The sequence below is a fragment of the Poecilia latipinna genome, unplaced genomic scaffold (assembly GCF_001443285.1).
Source record: "Poecilia latipinna isolate Pla-1442-1.1 unplaced genomic scaffold, P_latipinna-1.0 Scaffold139, whole genome shotgun sequence".
Classification (NCBI taxonomy): domain Eukaryota; kingdom Metazoa; phylum Chordata; class Actinopteri; order Cyprinodontiformes; family Poeciliidae; genus Poecilia; species Poecilia latipinna.
In genome coordinates this window covers 120,881-139,997 of record NW_015112755.1, presented here as the reverse complement: position 1 = coordinate 139,997, position 19,117 = coordinate 120,881, and the positions used below count along the sequence as shown (strand labels likewise).

General features: G+C 38.5%; 1 protein-coding gene across 1 annotated transcript in view; it reads left to right on the top strand.

The window, feature by feature from the left end:
• LOC106945315 (protein tyrosine phosphatase receptor type M) overlaps nt 1–19,117 on the top strand; it is a 216,781-nt gene that overhangs the window by 146,520 nt on the left and 51,144 nt on the right. The window contains exons 16-20 of the mRNA XM_015028913.1: nt 1,600–1,817; nt 6,254–6,334; nt 7,360–7,386; nt 11,896–11,907; nt 14,173–14,366. Of these exons, the coding sequence (XP_014884399.1) occupies nt 1,600–1,817; nt 6,254–6,334; nt 7,360–7,386; nt 11,896–11,907; nt 14,173–14,366 (532 nt within the window). The remainder of the gene's footprint in view (nt 1–1,599; nt 1,818–6,253; nt 6,335–7,359; nt 7,387–11,895; nt 11,908–14,172; nt 14,367–19,117) is intronic.

The window sequence follows — 19,117 nt, the reverse complement described above, 5'->3', positions numbered from 1 at the left end:
ATGTATGAAAAAAGTCCTAAAATAGGCCATTCATTGAAGGTGCGCCTTGTAGTGCGGAAAATATGGTAGTTTTTTTTTTTTATCTTAAGGATTTACTTACTTAAAGCCCCTATAACTTGCTGGAAGGTTACTTTTAAGTTAGTTTTGTCTTACTTCAAGTGTATAAAAGTGTTTGCACTAGAAACTAGACAAAAAATACTTGATAAGATTTGAAGTGTAAGTTGAAGAATTGGCTGGCTTTATTGACCAAAAGCCATCTGAAATGAAATCTGATCGTAAAAATGTTTTTAACACTTCTGCTGGCATATCTAGTCAAACATTAAACACATTTAGTCAAACATCAAGCCCAATCAGTCTGCTTCTATTTTGTAAAGTATGTATATCGGGACGAAGGGTGTAAATGTACAGCCTGCTTCTTCTGTGTTAAGAGAGAGAAATGTACCTTTGCCATTAAAACCAATGAAAAAAATGATTAGTTGAATTAATCAGAAAGTTGGTCAGTCTGCCCTGCTGTTGGAGCCATCCCAGGACATCAGCATGCTGAGTGAATCTTCATCAGTGTAGACAGAAAATATGCAAATCCTGGCACAATATTGAGTAATTACGTAATGTTATTGTCATTGCCCCAACTTTTAAGTCGAACGTGTTAGCTAGCATGCTGGTGTGTAGCATCTTAATTGACCAGTTAAATTTGTATCTTTTAAGTTGGGCTCCAAAAACATTAAAACATCACATACCTGTTAGGACTTATAGGCCCCATAATCTTAAGCACATGGTTTAAATTGGACCAGAGTCAGTTTTTCAGTTTTTAAGGAGAGAATGAACTCACAGTGAGGTCAGATTATGTACAAAAAAAACAAACATTTTTGTACCCTGTGGTTTGCAGCCTGAGAAATCAATAAAAGGCATCTCTGTACAAGAATATTATGATGCCCAAAGGAAATCAATAGAAGTTATTGTTTAACAGCCTGAAGTAAAAAAAAAATCATAGGAGGTTGTGACCCCTGTTGTTCAGTAATCTGAACAAAAACATTGGTCTCTAAAGACCAATGAACATTTCTTATGCAGGATAGATCACGCAAAGGACACGACTCTGCTTTGTTTCGTGATGCAAATAAAAAACATTTTTCAATAGCTTTTACATATTATGAATTAATCGTATTTGTGTGTACCTTCGTATGGATTTGTCTGAACACAAAGCTTTAATGTTGGTTGAACTGGGACCTGCTTTCTTGCTAAAACACATCAACTTGAAGTGGGTCAGTATAAGCAGGTTGACTGTTTCAGTTCAGTGTTCACAGCTCTAATACGTCTGCCCCAAAATAATATAAGCTAATTTTAAATCATCAGGGCCACTGATATATTTGGGTTATAGTGTCAAACCTTCCTAAGGATTTATACTTTCCTCAGCTTGGATAAGCCAAATAAAAACTAATGTGGCTCAACCCAGGGCAGATTATCCCAGCCATCTCATTACATTGATTAGTCGTTGCTACCGGCCTCATATCAGATCAATTTGAGGGTTTGGGGTGGGGGGGGGGTCATTACGTCCACTTAGGTCTGATTGTGTGCTTTTTGTTTGTTTCCCCTTCCACAAAGGAAATTGGCGAAGAAGCGAAAGGAGACACTGAACAGCACCCGCCAAGAGATGACAGTTATGGTCAACTCCATGGACAAGAACTACACAGAGCAGGGCACCAACTGCGACGAGGCGCTGTCCTTCATGGACACGCACAACCACACCCTGAACACCCGCAGTGAATGCGCGCTCACGGTCAACGGCCGGAGTGAGTGCACCCTCACCCTGAACGGCCGAGGTAAGACGGCTCCGTGTAGGAGCTCTGGTTTATCACCTGTTTTTGTAAAGTCACTAAGGTAGACGTCAAGGTTCTTGATATCAAATCTGAACTGAATCATCAGCAACTGGTATAAAAGTGAAGATAAGACTAAAGAACAGTTGTGAATTCCCCAACAAGAAGAAAATAAAAATAAATATCAAAACTCTAACTTTTGTTCTTAAGTTTTGTTTTCATTCTTCAATGCAGCTGTAAAAAGTACATCCCTCAATTTTGTTTTAAACAAAGAGCTGCTATTTCTGATTTTGCTTAATCTAACACAAATTTCTCTAATTCTGTTCAAATAATCTGACTTTTCAAAAACCACTTGTGGAAGTGAAATGGATGAATTTCTGAGAGGCATTTAGAAGAATCTAAATTAAATTTGACAAAACAACTTTCATTTTAAAACAATAGTTTGATTTGTGTTATTACTTTAATCACAGCTTCATTTCTCGCATTGCTTTTTAAATTCCTTCTTTTCTCAGATCAGATTTGTTGAATTAATTCTGCAATGCTTTAAATTTTCTTCTAGAATGACCGTTGCTTGTTTAATGGTGAAAACTCTTTAGAAAATCCTTGTTCACAGTCTGCTTGGAGTCTGGTAGTTAAATCAATAATTAAGCCATTATCAAATCCCAAACCAGACCTCAGAGCTTATCAGTAAACATTAGACAAGCCAGAAGTCTGTCTTTAGGTCATAAACTCAGCGCCGCGCTGTGTCCAATCCACCTGCCAACCAAAGTAAACGCACTACGTTTGCTTTCTTGCTGCAAACCTATTAGTTTTCCTCAGGTTATGTTGTTGATAGACAGCTGAGCTAAATCGTTCACCCGGAGCTTGACCTGCTATAATCCCAGCCCCAAAACCATCAGATTAAAAACCACAACCACAGCCTCTGTTTCTGCTCATCTCTGGGGGATGAGCCCCAAAGATGCTCTGACCTTGATTAACTGTCTGTTAGGGTACTTGTTCAAATCTGGCCCTTCTGTCTGCCAGCGTAAATGATTTAACTGCTTCATTTTGCACTCTGCCTGTCATTGTGAAGTCTTCTCACTCTCTGTGACCTTACATTACTGTCAGGAGTGTCATTTAGGCTCAAAACATTACACATGACAGATTATATTCCTGAACATACTGTCCTCAAAATCCAAACCGTGCTACGCTCAGCGGTTGTTGATGTTGGATGAGACGACGATGGCTATCCAGAGAGAAACTGACAGCAGCCTAATTGCTTAAATAAATATTACATGTAAGCCCACATAAGCACTGTGGTTATTTTCTGTATGAAGACTGCATGCACAAGTCATGTATTAGTCATCTTAGATACTTAAGAGCTTTATTTTAAATTTGCTGTGAAGGACATTTTCTAACTATCATCTGAGGAAATAGATTTTGAATTTCAGGTTGCATGAAATTAGGACTGTTAATGAAGCACTGAACTCATCTTGTTTTTTATTTCAGGGAAAATATAAGTCAACATTAAGATTCAGTGGTTTTTAAAATCAAGAATTTGATGCACAAGTTTGAATTATTATCTTCTGTTATTCCCTCAGAGTGAAAATTATTGGCTTATTTGATTGTTTTCATTGAACCAATGCAACTGAAAGCATCATCTGAAAAACACATGTGAGGAATGATTTTCAATAGTGAGGTAAAACATTATTGGCATTCCAGCAATTACACTTTTTTCACAGGTTTTTGGTCTCTTTAATAGGTGTTTTTTAATTTTTTAAGTTAAAAGAAATTTGCAATTTGATCCCTTGAAATTGGCCTCTGTCTCTTTAAGAAGCTCCTATTCTATCCAACATCTGCCTTCAGTTTGTCATCACAACTATCACAGGACGAAAAGTGGGATTTTTGACCCTGTATTCTGACGCGGACGCAGCTCGTGAGCGACAGATATCGACAGCAATCGACAGTTGGCGGGGCAGCGCGTTTTCGCCGGCCGCAGTCGAATACTGTCGAATGCGGAATCCTACTAAGGGGGGAGGAGGGGTTGGGAGGTCCAGGGGAGCGGGCTGGCGGGAGGTGTTAACAACTCTACTTAACATGTGAATAGCAACAGGAGACCTACGTGAATTGTCAGTCATTGGATGAAAAAACAATGACATCACAATTCATTACTTACATGTGATTGGTTGGTAGATATCTCCCTATTGGACACACTAGATTACAGGCCTGGTTAAGCCCCTCCCTAATAAAATTATTTAAAAAATAACCCAGAAATAAAAATACACCAAGCACAAGGCATAAGTTTATATTTTTAATTTTTGTTGAAAAATAAATATGTACATACATGCATATAAAACACATCTACAAATAAAGAAACCACACATGTATGTTAAGCCTTTAACAGTTTTTAGGAGTGTTGCACTGAGAGCTCAGCAGACTCACAGTTCCACCAGGTGTTTACTAATTGGTGCTGCCGCTAGTCTGGAGGAGCTCAGTTGGGGACTGCATGTGCAAGGAAGAGCTTTGAGTAAGTAATAAGCGGCGCAATGAATGAGTAAATGTTTAGGCACTCTGTAATGGTTGCCATGAGAGATTTCAAAAAAGTTTCAAACATGCATGAAAGAATCAAAGCAACATTCCAGGAATGTTTTAATGCGGAAATGACGTTATAACATCATATGAAGCTTAAAAAATGTTTATTTTACATAATAACCTTCTTTAACACAAATATTTTTGGGGGAAAAACAGATGTTCTCTGTCCAGCTAGACAGATGCTACAGGACAAACATCCTAAACACCCATCAAAACTGCTTTTGGAAACAAAATCAAGCTAAAGCAGGCTAAGATCAAGCTTCTGGAATCGAACCAAAATGACTGAATATGCTAAAATCCAGGCTCAGTGCCAGGGAGCCGACCAATTTAAATGAACACTACCGTGTCTAATAGGAGTAGACAAAGAGACAAAATCCAGCCAGAATTGCACCAGAAGCCATTTATGGCTCCAAAAGTGAGGTGTGTACATAAATCTGAGTATATTATATATTTATATGGTTTGGTTGTTGGGTTTGGAAAAGGTCCACAATAAATTCAGACTTGTTTTGAAAGTTTTTGAAACTGTAAGTTGTATTTTCACCCTGTCCTCTATATTTTAAAAAAAGCAGTTCAAATGCATATCTGAAAGTTCAAAATTATTAGTATTATTAGCACTGTAGCTCTAACTTATTTTTATTTTTTACTGTTTATTTACCACTATAAACATAGTGACAGTCAGTATTAGCTCCATATTAATAACTCCTTCTGTTAGTATTTTATTGTTCGTCATTTTAATTAACTCTGTTCACAAAGTGGAAAAAATCCAACTTTTTGAAGTTTGAAAATCATTTTACATGGAAGTTTGACATTGTATGTGGAGAACATAACAAAATGGACTTGCTGCTCGTGTCCCAGGTGGAGAGACGGAGTCTGTAGGTCCCACAGGGCAGAGGACACCAGGGCTATAGGTGCAGTTCCTGACACTAATCACCCTCCTTGCAGTGCCTGCAAAACAGAACCCAGAGAGACAAGGACAAGGTGTCCTGGTGGAGGGTTTGTTCCAGCGCTTACAGCGGCTTTGTGTCTGCTTTTCGGTTTTGTAAACTGGAAAAATTAGAGAATTTGAGCAGGAAAATGGACAAAATCCAGCCTGAGGAGGCAGTTAGGACTTTCAAATCGAAATTGAATAGTAATTCTGCAGTATGTAGAAATAAAACTGATTAACTCAAATTCAAGGGCATGAAAAATATTTTGAATCGCACAGATATTTAAATTTTATTCATCTCACTCTCTTGGTTTCTGGTCCCCTTGAGCGAACTGCATTGAAATTCAGTTTTTTCTGCATTTCAGAAATATCTGAAACCACAACAATGTAGCAGACAGGAAATAAAATGTCCTTAAATTAATTTTTAACTGAGGGTAAGACATTTGATTTTTTTTTTTTAACAGTATGTTCAGTTCGTATTTACAGCATTTGAACATTTCTCCTGATCTATTTTATTGGGAATGTATTGGAAAATTGTGAGCAAGAAGGAAAATTATAGATTTTTTTCCAAGTCTTTTCTGTGTGGCATGTAATGGTATTTAGACCCCTTTACCATGAATACCCTAAATAAAATGCATTGCAACACACTGCCTTCAGAAGTCAGAAAATTATTGAACAGAATCCACTTGTGTGTAAATTAATCTCAGCATAAATACAGCGAGGACAGGATTTTGCCACACTTTTCAGATTTTTTTGTCAGAAATTTTGAAAACCAAGTGATTTTTTTTCTTCCAATTTGTATTTGCCTGCTGTTTTCTATGATCTTTGCACATAATCGTTCACAGAAATACATAAAAAATTAATTAATTACATATTAAAACTCGTAGGTTTTCGGGTTTTTTTCTTACACCGGTTATGAATTTGTCCTGTTTTGCTTCATCTGCAGCTGGGTCATCCCCCTCCTCCTTCACGCTGCCAAAAGCCAACACTCTGACGTCGTCCATCCCCACAAACTCGTACTACCCAGGTAATCATGTTACCTTTTCCTCTGTTAAATCCTAAACCAAAAAAGATGCTTCTGTTGCAGCCTGCACAGCAATGCTGACAAATTAAGTTCATAGAATCAGGAAAATTAAGTGTCACAACAGATTAATAAGAGACAACATTTTTACACAAGTTTTAATGAGTTTCACGTTCTCTGTGAATCCTCATTTTTAATATAATTTACAATCTGATACTGCAACATGTGACATAAACCTATCCAACACATTTACATGCTTTTTTTTAAAAAAAAGAGTCTTACACGAGAAAGCAGACAGATTAAGTTTGGATGGGTTTTCAGCCTGCTACATCCCTGCTCATGTTTTATAGCAGCTCCCCGAGACGGATTATTAAATGTTCGATTGAGTTTCTACAAAGAATACCCATAATTGTGTGTCTTTTGTAATTACTTCACAGCCCATTGATTAGATGGAGGAAAGGTCAGTTAGATTCATAATCAGCTAAACTTGCTGTATAATTAGCTTTTCCAAAAATGATAATCTATTTCTCATTGTGTTGTTTGGCGAGAAACCAGGAAAAAATACATATTTGTTCACTGCAAAAACACAAAATATATAAGTATTTTTGGCCTACTTTATTATAACACTTCAAAAAAACTAAATAACTTACAAGTAACTTACTTGTCAGCAAGATATAGAAGCTTACATTTAATAATTGTCTTTAATATTGATTTTAAAAACAACAATACTAGTTCCACTGGCAGATTTTCTTCAATCTGCCAGTGGAACTAGTATTGTTGTTTTTAAAATCAATATTAAGGAATTATTTACCTAAAACATAATTATTGATTTACTTGAGTAAAACTCCTGTATCTTTCTGAAAAGTTACTTGTAGGTCAGTTTTGTCTTATTTCAGATATTTGAACTTGAAACTAGATGAAAAAAATTCTTGGTATAATTTTGTTTTTGCAGTGTTTTGTTTTGATTTTGGATTGATTTTTTATTCACTGCTGTTTCTTTTCTCCTCCAACCTCTGCACCCGTTTGAGCAGATCCCTTTGTGCCAACGGCTATCTTAGGTGAGACAATTATTTTTTTTCTTCCCGATCATTGTTGCAGTCAAAGTCTGTTACATTCATAAACTAAACCCAACAAAAAACACATATTTTCAAATTATTTTCAAACTTGGATAGCTAAAGACGGCTTCCTCACCTCCATATCTGCCTGCTGCTTCCTCCTCTCCTCTTTTAACCCTTTCCACACCCCACCTTCCTCGCTCCTCCTTGACCAACAGGGGGAGCTCCTCTCTTGCGCTGGGGCTGGCTTCACTCCATCCCATCCGCATTGCGTGTCGTGCGTGTGATGTCACTTACGTGTTTGACCTCTCATATGCATGGACAAGACATGTGGACTGGATGTGGGGGGAGTGTCTTTAGGGGACAACAGGAGGGTGGTGGGGGCGGCAAATTTTGCCACAGAGGCACTAAAACACTTCCTCATTGCCCCCGTTGTTCTAGAAAAGCAAAATCCAAACATTTGGCCCAAACACTTTCCAGGTGCACCTAAATACATCTGAATATCATTGAACAAAACATTTATTTTAGTAATGTAATTAAGTAAATTGTGGATTTTTTTTACACAAAGTGATGTATTTCAAGAGTTTAGTTGTTAATTTTCATTATGAATACCAAAACAGTTTCTGAAAAAATGTAAATATTACATGAAACCAACAAAAAGGTGTTTTTTTGTTTATTTTTGCTATAATGTTGCAGTACTAAAAAGCATTTCATCCTTCCACTTAACTTTCCATTAAAATGCTTGAATACCGCACTCTAAGCATTAACGTTTTAGTGCTTACTCTGAGTTTCTGACATGAACCACAACTTTTTATGATAATTGTGTTGTAGCTTCCTTGTTTTGTATTTATTGTTTGTATTGATTGTATTTTTTGTATTGTTTTTTTTATAGTGTATATAATTCATTTTAACCTTGTTTTTATAGCCTTTAGTTTAATTCTGGCACATTTACAGAAATGTCAATTAATGTGCATTGTCCCTACCAAACAAATTAAATCAAAATTGCATGAGACGATAAAAAAGAGTTGGAGTGAAATGTTATGGACTAAAAAAAAAGTACAATTTAATTAAAATATAAACAATAGAAGTTACGTGATATTATGAATCACAGAGAAGACTTCTGACAGCCTCATTTTAGGCCACAAAAGGTCATTGCTGAAGAGGATAGTGCAGAGTGTGCTGTATCCAGGCATATTTTTGAAAGTTGAGTGGAAGGAAAAACTGCTAAAAAGGTGTACGTGCAGTCGTCTTTCCTGAGCTAAGGAGGAAAAAGAAAGAACTGATGCTCAGGGGTCTCAAGTCCTCTTTTCATGTCAAAGAAAGTTTTATTTTATCATTTGGAGATGAAGGTCCCAGACTCTGGATTGAGAGTGTAATTGCTGGAGGTCCGATGAAAAGTTAGTGTCGATTTAAGGAGCCATATCCTCTACTGGTGCTGGTCCACTTTGTTTTATCAAATCCAAATTCAGATTCTCTGATTCCGTTTTCCAGCAGGACCCTTCACCTCCCCGCACTACAAAAAGGATTTAATATCTGGCTTAATCACCAAATGTCACTGCCTGATTGACCATCAGCCACATAGAGAGTCTATGGAGAATCGTCAAGAAGAAAATTAGAAACTCCAGACCCAAAAAATACAAATGAGCAACCCGAGTTTCCTTAATAACTCAGCAGAACCACAGACTCCAGTAATTCATTCAGTTCATGGAGTGTGTACGCTGTGCAGTACAATTCTGTTTTTATTAGCTGTAAAAACTGACTTTATGTGTGATGGATCTATATAATATAGCAGATTCCCCCCATTTCAGCTTAATTACTAAAATAAAATTTATGAAATTGTAATTTATTGAGATGTGGTTGTAAAGTTAAACATCAGCCATGCTGCCCTCGTCTTCCTCCCCTCTCTCCTCTCTACACGTTTAACTCCCTCCACCTTCCCGTCCTTCCAAAACAACAACAACCTTTTCTATTATTCTTTTTTAAGTCGCTCCCCCTGCCTTTGGCAAAGTGCTGTTGACCTACTTGTTTTTGTTTTGGGCTTTTATTTCTAATTTTTTTGCCATGTTTATACATCTTGTTCAGCGATAAAGTGGAATCATAAAAAGCATTTTGTTCCTCTGTTAATTATTACTGCCCTCGTGCAGCTCCTCGCACAGGCAGATGCTTTTCTACGAGCGTTGCTTCTGAGCTAAATGGGCCACTGGAACCGTAATAATTAAACACTCAAGGCCACAGAACAAAGACGCAATAAGTAACATGCAATCATTTGTGCATTTTTAAGCACCAAACCAACTGTTGAGTTGTGTTTTTTTTTTTTTTTTTTTTTTACAATATATATTTTTATCATTACTTCCACCCCAGTGCAAATTAAAGCAGTAAGTTTAATCACTGCGCCACGTGACAGCTGCTTTATGTTAGTTCCACATTTAATGAAGCGCAAAGCGATTAACATCACTTCGCTGCGGCCCCTCGAAAAGGTTGCAAGCTTCCAGTTGTGACACGTTCAGTCGCAGCGTCGTCTCGTCAGACGAGGTGAACCATCAGAACTGATTAGATCACGAGACTTTTTCTTCTTCTTCCTTAGGCATTATTTTAGACATTAATTTTAAAGAAAAAAAACTGCAAATGCAGGTGTTTCCACAGAGCACACGCAAATATAATTATAGCAATTAGTGGGGAAAAATAAAGCAAAATGTCAGAATGCTCTGTTGGCTTCATTAAAATAACATCTGAAACAAATTCCAAATTCAGTCATGGTTATTCTCTCCCTGAAATTTACGACTTCCTTATTTTCTTTTGTTGATTTTATTCGTTTTTTTTTTTTTTTTTATTTATGTCTTGCACTCTTGAAGTGGCGCCATCAATCCACTCGGCATCATCCCCCGTCTTTATTTGGCTTTCTGCTGTGGCTTGAAATAGTATTCACACCCCTTTAAATGTTTCCCACTTCGTCACGTTGCAACCACAAACACCAGTGTATTTGACTGGGTTTTTATTTGATAAACTAACAAAGCTTAGTCATTGTTCATAACTGGATAAAAGATGACACTTGGGTTTATTTGTTATTTATTTTTTTTACTATTGATAATTTCAAAACAAAGACATTTTTTTTTAATCCAGAACCCAGAGTAAATACTTTGTGGAGCCACCTTTTTATGGCATGCGACTTAAGTAAAAACTGAAATTATTGCCCAACTTGATTTACAAAACACCTCAAGCTTTGTCAGGATTAAATGAAGATCGCATCTTAATACACATTTTTAAGATTTGCCACAGAATTTTTGGTGGATGTGGATCTGGTCTTTCACTAGGCCATTCAAACGCATGAATATACGTTGACCGAAACCATCCACCTCCAGGGCCGTTGTCCTGCTAGAACAGGGGTTTGCAACCTGCGGTTCTGGGGCCGCAAGTGGCTCTTTGCACCTTTCACCAAGGCTCTTAAAACCTGACAAAAAATGAAGAAGCAGCTGAAGTTTTCAAAAATAAAAAACATAAAAAGAAATGCATTTTAAAAGAATGTTTCAGGTTTTTTGTTGTTGTTTCATGGAATAATTTCATTTAATTTCCACAACAGAATGACATTAAAAGTACCAGTCATTTTTTAAATCAGTTTTTTTTTTTTCTTATTGTTGGCTGGAAATTATGTGACTATATCAACATCCCGTAGAAAAAACACATAGTTATCATCTTTTATGTTTTTCTTTATTAAAACCTAAAAATAGGAATAAAATAGTTGCACTTTACAGTTACAATACAGATTTCCTTCTCTAAGCCAGTTTGGTTTTTTTTAGCTGGACTGAAAGTAAAAATTGCTCTTTGGGCTGTAAAGGTTGCAGACCCCTGTGCTAGAAGGTAAACCTCAGCACCAGCTTCAAGTCTGTATCCTCCCACCTCTGGACAGATTCCCTTTCCTTTCTGGGGAAAAAGAGCTTCCCCACAGCATGATGCTGCCACCACCATCCTTCACCAGCAGGATGTGCCGGCTTTCCCCTGCACAAACCTTTTGCATGTGTGCCAAAAATGTTCAGTTTTGGTCTCATCTGCCCCAAACACTTGCAGAGGTGGACTCTGTTTATTAAGAGTCCGGTTAATAGGGTTATCAGAGAAGAGGAGGGGGAGGGGGGCTGAAAACAAGAAAAGCATGACACACTTTTCAGATTTTTGTCAGACAGAGTTGAAAACCATGTCATTTTCCTTCCATTTCATAAATATACACGACTTTCCCTTGGTCTATCATACAAAATCCCCAATAATACATGTTGAGGTTTGTGGTTTTAATGTGAGACAATATTAAAAAGAATAAGTTTAGGTGTTTGAATACTTTTGCAAGGCACTGTACACAGGCGGTTTGGACAAAGCTGGCATGTGATCTTGCCCTTTAGCGTAGCTCTAAAACACTCTACTGTAACAGGTTCTCATGCTGTATTGTTGCTTATCCCCTCTCTCCTGTCTCTTCTCCTCTCTTTCTCTTTACATACGTAACCTCTAATGTATCTGCTATCTAAAAAGTGCCCATTAATGGTAAGTTTTCCCAAGTGGCCCCTGGGTTGGGGGAAGGAGGCGGTGTTTCTTCTTTTACTCAGACAGTAAGCCGACAACCGGCTGCTTCTGACATTCTGACGTTGATTGCATGACAAGTGGACATGTTAGCATCTCACCACCAAGCCACCATTAGCTTAGCATGGACGAAATACATACATTTGCCCCATGGCAGCATCACCCCATGCATTCTCCTCCCATCTCCGTGTCCCTTCCTGGGTTCTTTCTATGATTTAGTTTTTAATTAAATGTAATATTTAGATTTCTTTTTTAATATTTTCCATGGTTCAAGGGGAGTTTGGGTGGCAGGGGTTGAATCCACGCTGTGTCTTTGTGATGCTTCTGATGGTGCCTGCTGCAACATGCTCACTGTGGCCCCCCACTGCACCCTCTCCTCCTCACATCTTCCTCCATGACATCCTCCATCATCCGCTGGCTCCCCCCAAAAGCATTTGTGCCTCATTTCTGCCACCGACTGGAGGACAGTATGAAAGAGCTGGAACGGACTCTGGTTCTCAGTATGAGCCGCAGCCCAAACCAGCGTACTGTTCTGCCAGTAAACTGAAGTAAACCTGTTGTTTTTGCAGCATCTTCATTACAATTTTTTACACAAATCTCTGCTGTTTCTCACAGTTGTGGCCCAAACATGTCTTATTCTTACAGACGCCATGTTTAAAAGCACAGCGGTGCTAGCGTCTTACCTAAAGGGCCTTATAGAGGACAGTGTTTTCCAGCTACAATAAGACAGATGGACCTGAACCTTCCCACCACATGACTCATCCTATTACTCAATGATGTTGTGTTGTTGTGACCATCCATAACAAACAGATTACTAGCCGATAGTTGTCAATCTGGAGGGTGGTGACATAATGCTTAACAGTAAATGAGATAATGTACCATCTGTGTATGGAACATAAAGCAATCTGAAAAGTGACGAAACCTAAATCTGCTTATCTCAGGTTTATACAGCGCCTTGCAAAAATATTCCAAGCCTTTGAACTTTCACAGCCTGTCACATTGCAGCCACAAACTTCAATATTTTGTTAGGATTTTTATTTTATTGTTTTTTTTTTTTTTTTTGAAGACCAACACCAAGTAGTGTTTAATTGTGAAATGGAAGGAAAACGAGACATGGTTGTTTACAAAGAAAAGTTTGAAAGTGTGCCATGCATTTGAATTATTCAGTCCCACTTTGCATTTGAGTTAAGAAACACGGTGGTGGCAGCATCATGCTGTGGGAATGTGGTGGTCAGACAAGACCAGTATTGCACTTTGAGGGTGAAATGCAAAAACTGTGTGGAGGAAATGGAATATTCTTCATCTGCAACAGGGATGATGGCCAGACAGAATGGGAAGCAGGATGGAAAGAACTAAAAACGTCGCTAGAAATACCGTGGAACGGTTTGGACAAAGCGTAATTGAGAATTTATGGCAAAAGCTTGAATTTGAATATTCACAGTGGCTCTCCGTCCAATCTGACAGAGCTTGAGCTATTTTGCAAAAAATAATGTGTGAAAACTGCAAAACTTAAGGGTTTAACTGCAATAAAAGGTGAAACTCAGATGCATGTCACAATTTTCAGAAACATTGTTTTAAATCATGTCTCTTTTTGTTTCCATTTTACAATTATGCACTCCAAGATCCTGATAAAGTTTGTGGTTGAAACGTGACGTTAAAACGTGACGACTCAAAAAAAACATTTTAAGTTGTATGAGGACTTTTGTACAACAGAGTATTAGCACTACAATAAGAAAAACTTAAATACGTAAAAAAAACATAAACTTTACGAGAATATACCCATAGTATTATAGAATAAAGTCGTAATAATATGAGAATAAAGTCATAATATTTCCAGGTAAAGTCGTATTACAATAATAAAGTGATGGAATTACAAGATTAAAGTCATCCTGTCACAGTAACAAAGTCAAAATAGTACTACAAAGTCAACATCACTAGAATAAAGTCATAATATTATACTACGAATTTATTCTTGTATTATTTCGACTTCACTCTCGTACAACTTTATTTTCATAAGTTTATATTTTTTATTTCCTTAGTGTAGCCTTAATACTCTGTCGTACTTTTGCAAGGAACTTCATGTCTAAATTATAAGAAAATCTTTTGTCGTTTACTGCTTCAAGCCTCATGTCACCCAGATGTAATCCACCGATGCGTGTTCAGCTCCTCTTCCTCTGTCCTCAAGTTCCTTGTCCTGTCTCTGTTTTCTTGCCCCTCGCTCCCCTGCAGACGAGAGCCAGAACATGGGCAGCGACACCAGCAGCCTGGTGCAGTCGCACACTCACTCCCTGAGGAAGCGGGAGCCGGTGGACGTGCCTTACCAGACGGGTCAGCTGCACCCGGCGATCCGCGTCGCCGACCTCCTGCAGCACATCACCCAGATGAAGTGCGCCGAGGGCTACGGCTTCAAGGAGGAGTACGAGGTAGGACGCAGCCCGGCTGCCGCCGCCGCCGCCGCTGCCGCCGCCCTCCCCCATAAGACGCTGCTAACATTTCCTCAGAGGTTCTTTGGTGTTTAACAGCCAAAAACGAGGCTTCATCTGTGTCACTGCGTGCAGTTTTTTCTTCTTCTTTGTTTGTGTCTGGTTTGTAGCATGCAGCAGAACTGGTTTGTTTCCCCCTCCAGATTCACTTTTTTGATGAATTGTTAATGTGCCCCGTCGCAGTTTTTGTGTTGTTTTCTTTTGATGTTCATCTGTTCCTTGCTGTTCAGAGCAATGTAGTGAGTGAGTAACTGACTGACTGAGTGCTTGTTTGTTTGTTTGTTTGTTTGTTTGTTTGTTCTGATGCTGTAGGCCACATGTGTCAAACTCAAGGCCCAGGGGCCAAATCTGGCCCCCACAGATTTTTATGTGGCCTTTCAGACTCCAGAGGGACACATAAGTAGCAAATAATATTTAAGTGCTTAACATTTAAGAAGTTAAAGTGCTTATTTACATTTAATCAATTTATTATTTGTTTAAATATTATTTAATCAAATCAAAGCAGTTTTTACCTGTGTGCAGAAAAAAATATATCGCAGTCCCTTCAGTAAATGTAATTGAGTAACTACACAACTCTGATGGCCAGAAAGAAATAGTCAAATTTCCATCATACATAAGTGCAAATATTGCAGAATTCCTCACAAATATTTTATAAATCAGCAACACAAAATCTGATTTTGATAGCAAAAAATCACAAAGACAATAGTGAAATCCTGGAGTGTCTGATCAATATCAAAAGATGTTCAATATTGTTTAATCTTAAGAAATATTCATTGAATGCAGAGACAGCTACTTATTGATTGGTTTGTTAAAGGGTTTTTTATCGATGCATTCTGACTCAACCGGCCCTCCAGAACATTCGGGATCTTTATGACAATGAGTTTGACACTGTAGACTCACCTGTAGCCTCCCTCCCTCTCCACACACTCTGTAAGGACCCCTCCTCCACCTGAAGCGGGTCTGATTGGGGCCCACTGAAGGCAGCCAAGCGCACTCTCTCGCAACACCACCTGTAATCTGACACCAAAACAAAGGATTTTGCCCCAGCAGAGCATCATTCTTGTTTTCTCTCATTAGCGTGGGAGGGTGGCGGGGCTTTGGCGGCACTCCAGCCTCCTCGCCGTCCCTCCGCACCCCCACCAGCCAGCCTTTTCAAAGCGGCTTCAGGCTAAACTTTTTAAATCATCTGTCTTCGCTATCTTCTCCGCATCACAGTGGCGTTTTTATCTGCTGCTGCAGCCTCTTCCTTCAAACTGAAATCATCATCGTCACCTTTCTCCTTCCAGATCCTCCCGTTTTTAATGACTCACCTCACATCTTTGCTCACATTTTCAGATCATTTCGCTTGTTCATTATTTTCTGCGGTTTTCTTATTCACACCTCCTCTGTTCCTTACTCTCTTTTCGTTTCCCACCTTGCGAGCTATATGTGGTCCGGATTCATCAGTAATTCACTTCGCTCTTCCTCCTCATGACTGGGGACGAAAATAATAGAGCTTTGCCTGGTACACCTCCATCGCACGGATATTGAAAGGACGCCACATCAAAGAAGTAGCTGTTAAAATAAAATAACAGCGTATTAATTTGTTTAGAATTCTTTCACTTTTTGCCACATTACAATCATAAAGTTCATTTCGTTTGATTGTGATTTGATGTGACAGAACAACTCAAAGTAATGCAAAGCTGTGAAGTGGAACTGCAGCCTCTAACAGACTTTCTTCATCATCACGCTGCACTTTGCTCAATCGATCTTACGACTAAATCAGCCAGCATCTCTTTTCCTCCTGGAGAAAAGCATCACCTCAGGATGATGCTTCCACCACCATGTTTCATTAACTAGATGAGCAACTAGGAGTGTTAGTTTCCAGGCACACATAATACAACAAAATAAAATAGACCATTAATTAAAATTTTTTGCACATTTTTGTACGTCCATTTGAGTCACAACTGCTTCTAAAATACAACCCAAATGCTTCCAAAACCACCTAGATTTTTTTGATGTCTGGAAATTGAGCCGTTTCAAAAACCTCCCTATTGTTGAGTCACAATCAGCTTTACCTAGCAACCCAAGATGAGCTCCAGCATATTTGGTCAGCAGGTTTTACCGCTGTATTCACTGAACAAAGGCTGCTGAAAAAGACAAGTGTTTTGTTGTTGACTTACCGTCCAGAGATCACTTCCTGCGTTCTTGCTAGTTGTGCAGGAGGCTCTACTACTGCTTTTCAAAGCCATTTTCATGTGCGAGTGTTAAGGTTGAGTTGGGGGGCGTGGCCAGCAGCAGCCTACTTGGATTTAAAGTGACAGGACGCCCTAAAACGGCTCATTCTGTCTGCCTTTAGGCAGCAGCTATACGTTTGCAGTAACTCTCTCCCTGAGCTTGGTACACTCGTTGATCTTCGTGATGCTGTTTGTTCGTTGCTTTTCTCCAACAAACCTCTGAGGCCTTCAGAGTGCAGCTGAATTTAAGCTGAGACAGAAGTGGACTCTACTTTCTAATTTGGTGACATCTGAAGGTGACTGCCAATACCAGACTTTGTTTTTTTATGAAAACCATGATTAATTTATCTTCCACTTCACAATTATGTTTATTTTGAGATGTTTTTTCACACACACAAAAAAAAGCCTGTTGGGGTGCTTTAAATGTGCGATGGAGCTCATTCTCACTCTGCCAGGCGAATCCATTGTGAATGTTGTGTCCCTCTGCTGTCTCCTCTATCTCCGTCTCTCTTAAGGTTAATGCCCTTTTTAATCGTTCCTTTCTGATGATGAGATAGGAGCCTACAGTGCACCTCTAAACCTGTTGACTTACATTGTACTATATCTCTCTCTGACCCATGCTTCTTGTTATTCTGTACGTTAACTTTGGATCAGATAAACGAGGTAAGCCAATACTTTTAGTTACTTGTGAGTTTTGTATTTTTTCAGTTTTTTTTGTTTTGTTTTGTTTTTTTCAGAAAATGATAAAAAGAAAGCTTACAGATCAGTAGTGGTTATGGGCCACTTTTAAGGCTCACAACCTTAAAAGTTGTGGGCCTGTAAGAGTAAATGGCACGCGTTGCTGATTTAATCTGAAAAGGGCATTTACCAACAGATGTTTTGTGAAGTTACAAAGTGTTTAACAGTATCCAGAAGCAGCTGCCATCACTGTGAAATGATTTATTAAATTACAGAATCAAATGAACGAAAGGCAGTCAGCAAGCTGCAAACTGCTATTTCTATTCTGGACTTTAAAGCAAAGAAAAGCGACGCTGTAAAACACTTTCATACTTTGTAAAAGCTTTCCCAAGGCAGATCGGAAGTGAGCTATAACAAAGTATGTGCATGTGTGAATTGTCCTGCACGTTGCTGCACAGTTTGAGAGAAGAAAACAAGCTTCTGATTCATCAACACCACCATGCTGTCATTGTCTTGCACTTGTTATCAGCTTGTTTCATCAGAGCAAACATTTGTGCGTCATCTACATGGCTGTGAAAGTCCTGATGGTGGGTTCTGGTCAATTTGGTCCCTTTGCCAATTCATCCCTCTATTTTTTCCCTTCATCTACCTCCATTTGGTACAAATATGAGCTTAACTATTGCTCACCTGCTTATTTCTCTTCTTAATTAATGATATTGATGAAATATGGAGAAAAATACGTTCTTAAACTGAAAGAAGCCGTTTTTGCCAAACATTTTGTTTCTGTATTGCACCATATTTCTACATAAAGCCTTATTGTAGGGCGACATGCCACAAAAGTAGGGCATATTTTTAAGCATTTACACAATTCACTTTATTTTCCACCAAAAAAAGTTATTTTTTATATCTATAAATTGAATGCGTTCCTTTTAATTAAAAATAGAGTGGACTCTTGATATTCACCGATCATAACTGACCCTGCAGCAGCTAAAATCCACGAATACTTGAGACCCCTTCTAAAAACACTTAAAACTGCTTATTTTAATTGTTCAAACACCAAATATACATTAAAACTCACTACAGCGGAAACCCTTTTAGCACTAGTACACAACCTAACATCTATACTAGTCTTCCTCATCTCCAATTCTAGGTTGCAGCCAATCAGCACCAAGGAACATAAATGCCACTTCTGGATTGGCTGCTTTACAAACACCAGCCAGTAGCGTGTCAAGTGGAATTGAACCAAGATATTTTTACCTTCACAAGCTGCATTTTGTCTCCTATATCTTAGATGCGTGGTAAGAAAAAATCCAAACGCATACGGATTCATGTTGTACGGAAAAATGTTGACTCTGCAAATACTGGAGCACAAACAGACGGAGGTCCACTGAACCACATTTCTTTACAATAAACTCTGAACAGGTTATGAAAACTAATCTTCCTTTTCACATAAAAAATGTAAAAGTACAAAACTCATATTTTTACATTTAACCCAGAGAATCCCAACAATTCTGTCTGAATGTGTTCCCTTTTCTAAGCCAGTGAGTGATTTATTATTGCAAAGACAAGTCGCCAAACTAGCCTGCTTCAGCAATTTCTACACCTCTTCTTCAGTTTTACCCTTACCATGCTGTATGTCAAGCACTCTGCTTTACAGGGACTGCAGGGAATGTGGTCTGCCTTTAACTTACGGTTAAGTGGTTCAGAAAAAGTAACAGCAAAGGAGGCAAACTGTTCTGGGACTGCAGATCAGAAGTTAGCCTGTAATTAAAAACATGCTAAGTTGGATCTCTGCCA